The 10,987-nt window shown below is 32.2% G+C and overlaps 1 protein-coding gene across 1 annotated transcript; it reads right to left on the minus strand.

Moving 5' to 3' along the window:
- Positions 1 to 1,300: 1,300 nt before the first annotated feature.
- On the minus strand, positions 1,301 to 10,987 carry LOC126653526 (kinesin-like protein KIN-14F). Its single transcript, XM_050347431.2, has 17 exons — positions 10,663 to 10,987; positions 7,710 to 7,873; positions 7,475 to 7,618; positions 6,852 to 7,211; positions 6,689 to 6,757; positions 5,963 to 6,175; positions 5,802 to 5,883; positions 5,253 to 5,348; positions 5,004 to 5,183; positions 4,796 to 4,902; positions 4,526 to 4,706; positions 4,281 to 4,443; positions 3,677 to 3,930; positions 3,433 to 3,596; positions 2,729 to 2,911; positions 2,056 to 2,657; positions 1,301 to 1,529 (listed from the first exon to the last, which is right to left on the minus strand). Exons 1-17 carry the CDS (start codon positions 10,784 to 10,786, stop codon positions 1,370 to 1,372), a joined length of 3,246 nt encoding a protein of 1,081 aa, XP_050203388.1. The 5' UTR covers positions 10,787 to 10,987; the 3' UTR covers positions 1,301 to 1,369.

Here is a 10,987-nt window from a genome sequence, read left to right on the forward strand (position 1 = left end):
ACACAAGCACTAGTTTTGGCTAAGGTCTGTTCGTGTGGATACTCGTAGAGGACGCGTTCTTTTGGAGGCGTTTCTGATCTGAGGCCAGGTATCACCAAAGTGAACCACCTCCTTCCTTCCTACATTGCTGTTGAATTCGACATACAAGTAAGTGCTTATTCTGTTAATTCGAATTACATGGATCTTGGTTTGGGTTTTTTAGATAAATTTTTGAAATCCCGCTGCGTTATGAACCAATAAAACCCAACAGATTCCTCATGCAAACAAACCCGGAAGCACTTCTAGAACTCTCTAGTCTCTAGCAAACTTGGTTTTTAGGGCTCATCTAATGTGGCAGCCCACAAATCTAATTTGGAATATCGATGCTTATTAGGAATGGTTCATTACAATACGAAAAATAAAACCTACAACAATTATAAATTTTTGGGCTCGAGGCCCAATTCCAAACTCAAACGTGCCTGGAAACAAAAAAAACATTACGGAAATAAGAAAACGGATCTGGAAGGGTCTGGCGACAAAGAATAACAGCGCCAATTTGTGTGGCGTTGGCGCCACAAAAATGATGGTGGCGCCATCTTGTTGTGGCGACGACGCCACCACTTGGCTCCAGGGAAAGTTTTCAAAGCTCGGGTTTACATGTAAAAAAGGACCGAAAATAGGTCAAAACACACGAAAACAATTTGTAAAGTTATGGAATTTTATTTATGTAAAAGCCTGGTTTTCAATTCTGTTTGAGCATTTTCAAAAATCAAAATAACCAAAAAACTAAACGAGAAAATAAAATAATTTTTTAAATACATACATTTTTGGTATTTTAGTTTTTATTTCTTCATTTTATAGCTCATACATAGATTAACAAATTTCATACAATTTGCTAGTAATAAGCATATATTTAGCCAATAATTTTTCAATGGTTAACTCAATTTCAATTTCAAAATCAAATCAAAATAAATATTTAGAAAATGTGAACGATCGGTTGATCGGTTTCAGCCGATTTTAAATCGAATTGGTTGATGCACAACCCTACTCGTAACGACTCTATTACCGATTGAGCTACACAAACTCCATATCCTCGTATAAATTAGCATTCATACACATAGATCCAATATAAAAACACACGGTTAATTAGCATCATATGTAAGTCACTTTCTTTTATAAAGAATGCACAGATAAATTACGCACCACAACATGAAAATTATCCATATTATGTGACATAAAATAACAGTCAAATATAATAAAATCCTGAAATGCCTCTTTCTGAAGAAATTTCAAACCAAAACTTAAACAAGAATAATCACTATACAAAAAATTTAATATCAATTAAATGTATGTATTCAATACTATATATAAATATATAAGCCATGAAATATCAGGGTAGGTTAAAAAACTTCCCTCGAGGAGTAGATCGGCTCCGCCTGAACTCAGGCATAGATGTATTGCCACCTTCCTTCACATTGCGGAATGTTATACTGGGAAGCTTGTTTTCAAATTTCCCTGCCAGCAATGGTTCCACAGCTTGCACAATTCCTCTGTATAGCATTGCAATAGTGTAGATTACATAAATTTACGAAAATGCAAACGCTGAAACAGAAAACAGCGGAACGCATTTTATACTAGAATAAGTTATATATGTAAAATTTTGAAGTTTCGAAAGTGTTTCTGGAAATGCGAACGCTGAAACATACAAAAGTGATACCACAAATTTATACAAAAATGGGGTATTATAATATAACATTTCAGAGTTTCAAAAGGCATGTTCCGGAACTGTAATCTCAAATGCCGGAACGGAAAACACCAGAATGATTATATAAGAATAAATTATATATAAAAAATTTCGGAGTCTTAAAAGCGTTTCCAGAAATGCAAATGCTGAAATAGAGGAAACCACAATTATATGTACATGAATAAGTCACAAAAATTAACTTTTAGAGTTTCAAAAGCATGTTCAAAAACAGAAATGAAACGCCAAAATGTATTACTCCACGCCGACATGTTCAAATCCAAGGCCTCACTAGCTTCTAAACATTAAAACCTGAACTGAAATTATGATCATACCTTGGTTCAAGATTTTGAGAGTTTCTTGAGAAGTTCTTTTGAAGCTTCTTTATCTTTTCAATAGCATTTTCAGGCTCTGAAAAGTCACTCTTCCGTGATTCCTCTATCTTTTCAATAGCATCCATATTAGAAGAAGACATTATCATCCCTGCATCAAACTTCTGAAACTTAACAGGCAATTGATGCTTTGCCTTAGTCTTACTTTCATTTTTGGTTTTTCTAATTCCTCCTTGTCTTATATTAAGAGCTTGTTTAAACTGTTCCTCTTCGTGTTCTGCGTATATTTTCCTAGAGATGCTCTTGTGAAGGTTAAATAATGTATTCGATGTGTTATCCGGTTTTGCTGCTTCTGTTGATGTGGTTACTGGCATTGTAGCCACGGATTTATTAACAGGTATTCTAACCGGAAAGACTACTCTTTCAACTGCTTCAGCTTTGATCCTACTCCTACTATTAGCTCCTCTATCCGTTGAAATGGATCGCCTAACAGGAGGAGATGATATCCTTTCTTCAATAGAAGGGAATTTCAGCTGTGTTTCCTTGTCTGGGAATGCTGAAGGAAATCTTGACCTTGTTTGCTTGCCAGAAGGGCAACTTCTAGGCTGAAAACTTGAAGATTTCAGCAACACGAATAACAAAAATGGAAGAAAATAATTGACTTTATTTCTTTTACCTCATCATTTGGTCGGTGGCTAGTCTCAGATTTTACATTGGAGCTTGTAGTACCATATCTTGGCATATAGAATGGAGAAACTGCTCTTGGTTTCTGAGTTTCTGTTGCGTTTCTAATATTTCCAGCTTTCGTTTGTTCTAATTCCAATTCTTTTTTCTCCAACATGTCTTTCAAATTTGATATCTGTGCAAGGATAACAATAAGTGTTTCTTCAAAAAGTTTAAATTTGTTGGAGATAAATAAATCCCACATACAATAATTAAGAGAAACTCAAATGACTTATAACGGTTAATGGTCCGTAATACAAGTCAACTGATTTTGTATAAGATGACTTCTAACTTCATTATCTGTCCTTTAGAGCCCATTAAATCTCTACATAGTATTAGAGCGTGAAACAGTTTCATTACGGAATAATTCTGGACTAGTAGTAGTACATAAAGATCTGCAGTTAGGCTAGCAGATGAGACTAGACCCGGCTAGCATATGAGATCAGATTTAGACATAGACCCGTTAATGATGTTGAAATTCAAGGGATGGATTTAGAAATGTTAATCATGTTAAGCAAGTCAGTTGCAGAAGTCCTATAGTTAGACTAACAGATGAAACTAGAACTGTTAATGATCTAAGATCTGATAGAGTCAGGTCCCCATCGAATAATTAAGTCAAAATTAAGATGGAAGCTGCCTGAGCCGAGAAAATCTCACCTCATCTTTAAGTTCTCGAATTTCGCCAGTTTCTTTGTTCGTTCGAGCTGCTCCAAGTTCGATAGATGCAACTCGCTCAGCAAATTTCAGTGTACTAATTGTCTCCCCAATAGCATTAACTTCAGGATTTATATGCACTAACATCAATGTTTTAGCCTGCCCACCTGAACACAAAATGCAAAACACTTAACAAGAGCAAATGAATTCTAATTTAAAAAAGAATAAGAAAAATTCCAGTACATACCTAGAGAGTCCTGTAAGACTTGTGTAAGCTTGCTGTTCCTGTAAGGAACATGTGCATTCTTCTGTGCAAGAGCAGATATCACATCTCCGAGAGCAGAGAGAGATCGATTAATGTGTTGAGCTTCTCTTAATCTCTCACCTACAGCTTCAGACTTATCCACTCTTTCACTTCCTGCTAAATCCACTAGATGAAGGCAGCCTCTAAGTATGTTTCCAGAAACTAACTCTTTTCCGAGCACATGAACTGTCAAAATGCTGCAGTTCCACACATACAAGAACCATTATTCAAAATCATTTCCAGAAATGATTAAATTTTGCAGTTTCATAAGTATTTCCAGAAATGGAAATGAGATACGGAAATATAGAACTCGAAAAGCTTTCGTACAACATAGCTACACCAAATCAATACTATACTATGTTGCACCGAGAGGGAAAAGCACTAATGAAGGATAGATACTGAAACTGAAAATAGCGAAATATAATTTTCACAAGAAAATATTAATTATAAAGTATTTTCAGAAACGAAATGTCAAAAAATTGGACTCGGCAAGTTTCTGTACAGCATAAAAGTTGTAATTGGTGATGGAAAACAAAAAAAATTCTACCTATGTGAACGACTGCTTCGCTCATTCAAAGCAGTTGCACCTACGGCACGATTTCTTTGGCCGATTCTCATGAGGTCAAGAACATCCTCAGTGCTTGAAACTGGAACCCAGCTGGCATCAGGTACATTGAGTCCATTCAATTGAGAATTGTTACGTATGTCTAATGTGCATGTAGTTAAGAAAAATTAGTTATTTTTTCGACTTCAAGTCAGCATACTAAGAATTGGTTACATGTATGAAAGGATATCTTCTGTTTGATCCATCACTAACTAGTAGATCTCGAACTTGTTCATTGTATATTTCTATCATCTGAACTCCAACTTCGTACTTTATCGCACTCGCCCTTGTCTTTGAAATCTGAAACAAGTCCTCAAGAGCTCTATAGTTCACACCCCATGATTCCTCACTAGTCAAATCTGGTCCGCTCTAGCAAATTATGGAAAAAGACCACTACGATGAGATTATATTATAAAAAAAATGTCTATAGATTTTATATAAACAATTAAATCTTTTACCATTGTATAGGTCTTTCCTGATCCAGTTTGTCCATAAGCAAAGATGCAAACATTATAACCATCTAGAACAGATCTGATCAACGGCTGCGTATTGCCATATATTTGCTCTAAAAACAGAATTGACAATGTTTTTTTAGTTAAAAAAAGAACTAAAGTCTAAAATTTTCTGCTGAATTGGAAATTTCAGGCTGCAAGAAAGTTCTCATACCTTGAGTAACATTTGTTCCAAACACTTTGTTGAAAGAAAATATCCTTCTTGCATCTTTTCCGTGCTTATGAGGATGGACAATCATGATATTTCCATTCTCTCCAATATAATCCACAGTGGATTGCGGATTTGATTGGCCTGGTAAGAAAGGTCTCACTCTGCAATAGACCCTGATTGTTCCTGTTCAGAAACAAATGTCACAAACTAACCAGAATGCACTACTTTTTCGAAGAAAAGAAGAAATAGTACCTTTCAAATCCTGAACTTGATTGTAAAGTTGGCGATTTTCCTCCAAAACTTTGTGGTAACAACTGGATGCCACTTCCAGGCCCTTTATATGATTCTCTGAAGCAATAAAAGTTATATAAGCTCTTGTTTAGGACAAAGCCAAATACTTCTAATTCAATAGCTATGTTGCTCATGGAATCTTGTCAACTCATTGTTTCGACATTTTGTTTTTATTTCCAAAAATGCTTCTAAAACTGCAAAACTTTATATATTTATCACTTATTCTTGTACATATCATTTCCCCGTTTTTCATTTCAATGTTTCCCATTTAAGCGTTTCAGTTTCCGTGCAACATAGTTGTATAGTCTTATATATACTTTTGGCTGTATGAGCAGAAAGACCATATTTGACACAGGCAGACAGCTTTTCAAAGCGAGATTATGGTTTTTTTGTTCTCCAAAAATGAATTTCAGAAGAAGTTTGAATTTCTAACTTCTTTCAAAAGTCCGATTTGGAAAAGAAATAATCTAAAAAAGTTGTGTCGGACAGGGCTAAAGTAATATTTCTCACCAAGTCTCTTGAGCTCATCTTCCCAAACTGCATGTCTTTGTTTAACTTCTCGTTTCATCGTTTTGTAGTACAATCTTAGCTCCTGAAAATAATAATTGAACAGATCAATGATCTATTTCTATTTGACTAAATCAAAATGTTCAAACTCGAAATGTTTATACCTGAAGCTCCTTCTGATGACAATCAACTATTTGAATGTCAGCAAAAGAGTGATGAATAACTTCTTGTTTGCCACCACAAACACAAAACTTTGAGAAATCACTTGATACCAAGTTGGTTCTTTTCTTAAGATATTGTGAAATAGCTTCTATTAGTTCAGCTTTTGATAAAGAACCAAAATCATTCTTTAGCATTTTTTTCAGAAATAGTCCAAGCTGCAAGATGTAGTGAAAATGCATCAGCTTTCTTTCAAGGCACTAAAGAATGTATAAGAACTTTATTTTGTTTTATGATATATACCCATCTGTATAGATATTATCAATGTATCACGGAAATGGAAATATATTGCAATATTGACATGAGAAGCTCCAACACTGAAAACAACAATATGATAATTTTTACAAAAATATTTTATAAATATAGAATGCCGGAGAGTTTTAGAAGTATTTCTGGAAGAAAATAAATGCCAAAAATTGAAGAATTAGAGAGGTTTCCGTGCAATATAAGATATCATCATCTACACTAAGAAAGCCGTATACTTCATAAGAAGCTTGTACAATTTGGGTTGACATTTTGAATGATCAAAAAGAAAATTCTACTTCCACCAGTATCCTTACGCACAACCATACATAACATTAAATCACGCTCGGAAAGATTGGACAATTAGATAAGCTTAATCTCGTTAAATTCACAGGGGGAAAAAGACAGTGAACTGCTCCGAAAATTACCTGTGTGCCTTGAGAAACAAGCAATGCAGAAAAATCTTTAACTACCTTACTGAGTAAAGCATCTATTACCTGCAATTCATTCAAAATCATAAAAATTCATGAAATAATGTCGTACAATAACAAAAGACTACTTGCAAATTAAATTCGAAAGAACCTTACCTACCATTGCATTCAAAGGAAGTTCTTCGATTCCATTGCTCTCTTTAAGGTAAGCTTGAAGGAGTCCAAGTCCAAAACGGTCAAAAAGAAATGCAAGAGCATTTGCAGTTTTAGATTCTTCAACTGAAACATCATTAGAAAGATGGAGAAAGTCTAATAGTTGTTCATATTGTGAAGATTCCGAATCATCAATGGACTCATCAGCACTTTCGCTTCCAACCAAGGAAGACGGAGACTCTTTTGGGAACGAAACAATCTTCACAAGCCCTCCATATCTCCATACCCCAATTCCTCCTGCTTGCTTCCATTCATAATATCCTTTCAGACAAAGAATGCAGTCCACAACCTTACTTGATGAGCCTCCCTGTGAATCCCGGTTTTGAAATCAAAGAATTGGTTAATTAGGGAAAACATAGGGCACAGGGACATGGAAACAGATACGGCGAAAAGACATTTTGGAAAGTTTCCAAGTTCCAAATGCATAGTTTTCTGAAACTATAACCTTTGTCTGGCCAAGCTAGCAGAAGTCTGTTTTGTGAGTGTCATTGATGAGACAAGAATGTTCATAAAAATTATATGAATTACTAATTAGTATGTTTTTTAACAAGGAAAAGAAGTGTAACTAACCTTCTCCAAATCAGATGCTTCAAAAGTGAGGAGTTTCATATCTTTAACAGCCACCAAAAAATTTCTCATGTTTTCAAAATACTGAATTGCAGACTGTGCTGCAGCTTCTGTTGACTGCACTGCAAGTATTGGATTCTCCACCACCTATGCAGCAAAACAACTCTCAGTATCAGAGATTAAAGCACTATACAAATTGGTGAAGAATTAGGTCATTCTTGTCACAGATTATATAGACCTTGAGGACAGCACCAGGATTGACTTTGTTGAGGACATTGCAAAGAATGAGACCATTTCTTAGAGCAAGGCAAAATTGTTCCTCTGTGGGTTGTTTGGGCAAGCTGCCTGATGCACCTTTGTCCATTTTCCTTAGCCATTCTGCTGCTTCGCTCCTCCTTGAAGCTGACAAACATTATATTATGACAATAATTATTACTTCATTTTTCATCTCAATCTGCGTAATTCTATCAAACAACAAAAACTAAATTTAAATTCCACTAATTATATAGATTTGAACTAAAAATGAATATTAATTAATTGATCTGTTAAATTTTAGGCCTAATTACTTAAAAACCACCCACCTTGTAACTTTTTTTCATTTATACCATGACCTTGGAAAATTTTCAATTGTACCCTATTTTCGATTTTTATGTTTCATCTCTACCTAATGAGTTGAATTGACCTATTTTCTTTTGAAAAAGAATTTAAATTAGTCCTTCATTTATATTCTGATAAAACGTTAATGTTAATCATTTATATATCTTGTTTTTAATATTTTCATCCTTAAATTAATTAAATTATCAAAATTTTAATTTTGGGGTACAAATAAAACATAAAAATCGAAAATAGGGTACAATTAAAAAATTTCCTAAGTTATGGTATGAATGAAAAAAAGTTATAAGGTGGGTGGTTTTTAAGTAATTAGGCCTAAATTTTATTGGCTAAATATGAATCTACACCACTGAGTTTTAATATTTGAATCACGTACAGACCTCAACTTTCATAATGACTAATTCCACACTTAAATTTGATATTCTTGATTTCCATAGTTAGTTAGTTAAGGACAGTTCTATTTTTAGTTCTAGGACAGACATTTCTGTTCTTATTTTATTTCAAATAAAAATCAATGGTAAAATGATTTTTAAAATTCAAACATTTACGTCTTTTATCAATTGTGACTCAATTTTTTATTTTTGTAATTATATTATATATTTTTTTAAATGTAATTGTGTTATAAAAATAAGAAAAAGATTATTTAATTATTTGTGTTTTTTATTAATTAAATTTTAAAACGATATTCAATTTTTTTTCCAAAACTTAACATTTGAATGATGGTCATTATGTGGCGCTATTGACCCACATTTCACTAGGTAATGCCATTATCACCAACAAAGGTGTGGTTGGTGAGTATTATTAGGAGCTCTATAAATAATCCACTTCTTGAGAAATTGTTCCATTGAAATAAAAATAAATAATTTCATACTGATTGGTATTTTATATTATATAGTGTCTAAAATGAATAATTATATAAATCTAAGACATTTAATAGTTTATAAGATTTATAAACTAATGAGTATTTCATAGTTATACTATGTAATTATACATAGAGAGATGCTTCTCAAGCTTCTTAATAAAATCAAATGATGCCAAATTTCACTCTCATCATCATTATGTACCAAAGCATATAATATTTCGATTTAGTGAAATAAAACATCAAATTAATTACTTTAGATACAAATTGCACTCAAGTAAATTCAAAGTGGGTGGGTCACTCATGCACACTTTTGTTTTTTGAAAGATATGCCCGCCTGGGCAAGTCAAATTAACAAAAAAGTTCAATACTGAATTTATCTTTTTAAAAATTATTTATAGTTATTTTCCTCTTTACGTAAAATATAGGAATTGATTTTATAATTAAGTAAATTTCAACGTTCGAAAAGGTTCAGATATACATTTAAAATTTTAAAAAATAAACTACCAAACTCCTCCAATTTCGATAACCAGTTTCCAATTATCTCATTTATAAATCAAAATGGAAGTTTTATTGTTCACTTTTTTAAGACGTTGGGAGTATATTTGAATCTTTTCGTGCGTTAAGAGTTTACTTGACTTTAAAGTCGAACCTTAGAAATATAAATGATCTTTTTTTTATAATATTTAATGTCATGTAAAAAACCATCAAAATCAATAAAATTAGCCAAAGTATACTAACATAATAATTATGAAAATAACAAATTTAAATCAGCCAAATTTTTTGTGGATTAAAAATGTGTAATTGCTTTCGGTTAAATCAAAATATAAATAGATGGTCCAATTGGACCCACATGAATCAAAGTTGAACCAACGTCCAAATATTTATAAAAAGAAAAGAAAATAGTAATCATTCAGTTCCATAGGATCACGCGCACTCTCCACAACATTATGGCATCACTCATCCAAATTTCCATTGATGTTTTAATGTGATGAAATTAAAATTTTAATTCTGAATAAGAGAATGGTAATATATTTTAATTATATAACTTATTTATATCTAACAAAGCAACAAATTTAAAATAGATAAATATTCTCTAAGCTATTCAAATTGATATTAATATTATTTTAAATAATAAACTTTTAATTAAAATTAAAATAAAAGTTAGGTAAAAATAATTTTATATATCCATAAATTTTACCGTTTTATCATATATATTTTTATAAAAATAAATAAATAATATAATTCGATTATTTTACGAATCGAACAATTATATTTTGAACGTGTCTGTATTGTTTACATTGCTCTGATTAGAAGAAAAAACTCAAATCGTCAAATTGACGAACTAGACTATCGAATTTTTTAAAAAAAAAATGTCAATATGATTAAAATTCTAGATATATAAAATTATTACACCGCCACTCCCTTTATGTTTGAGTTAATTAATTAAACAAATATAGCAAGAAAAAAACAAGAAATATTTTAACACAGAGATTAAGTAAGCCTTGTTAATAAGATATTCATAACTTAATGTGGAAAACTAAGAGACATTGGAGGAGGAGCCGTTGTGAATAAAAAAATACAATGCTGTTAGTTCCACCATTTTTATTTTATTTTCTAGCTATATCTGATCGTTGTAATGTACTATAATAAATAATAATGAATGCAAGAAGAAGAAGAAAAATAAGGGTATATAAATTTAGTATAAGAATATTATTACCTGCTTGTTCAGCTTTTCTTTGAGCTAATTGATGGTCATTGATGATGTCGTCAGTGTAAGAAGAAGCTTCACAGCTCAACGATTTCAATCCTCTTAAGTTCTTGCAATTGCTTTCTTGTGGCATTTCTGTTGAATTAATAATCAATATCTATACTTAATTTAAAGGATTTTTAAAGGTTAGAAATAGACATTAATGGAAGAAATGAGTTAGTGATGCAGTGAGTGAAGAAGAAGAAATGTGTAATTTTAAAAATCAGAAAAATGGGAGCTGAAGGAAAAACAGGTTTCTCGTGGGTAGTGAAAGGCCACAGAGTTATTAAATGTG

This window comes from Mercurialis annua, linkage group LG6, assembly GCF_937616625.2.
Source record: "Mercurialis annua linkage group LG6, ddMerAnnu1.2, whole genome shotgun sequence".
Classification (NCBI taxonomy): Eukaryota; Viridiplantae; Streptophyta; class Magnoliopsida; order Malpighiales; family Euphorbiaceae; genus Mercurialis; species Mercurialis annua.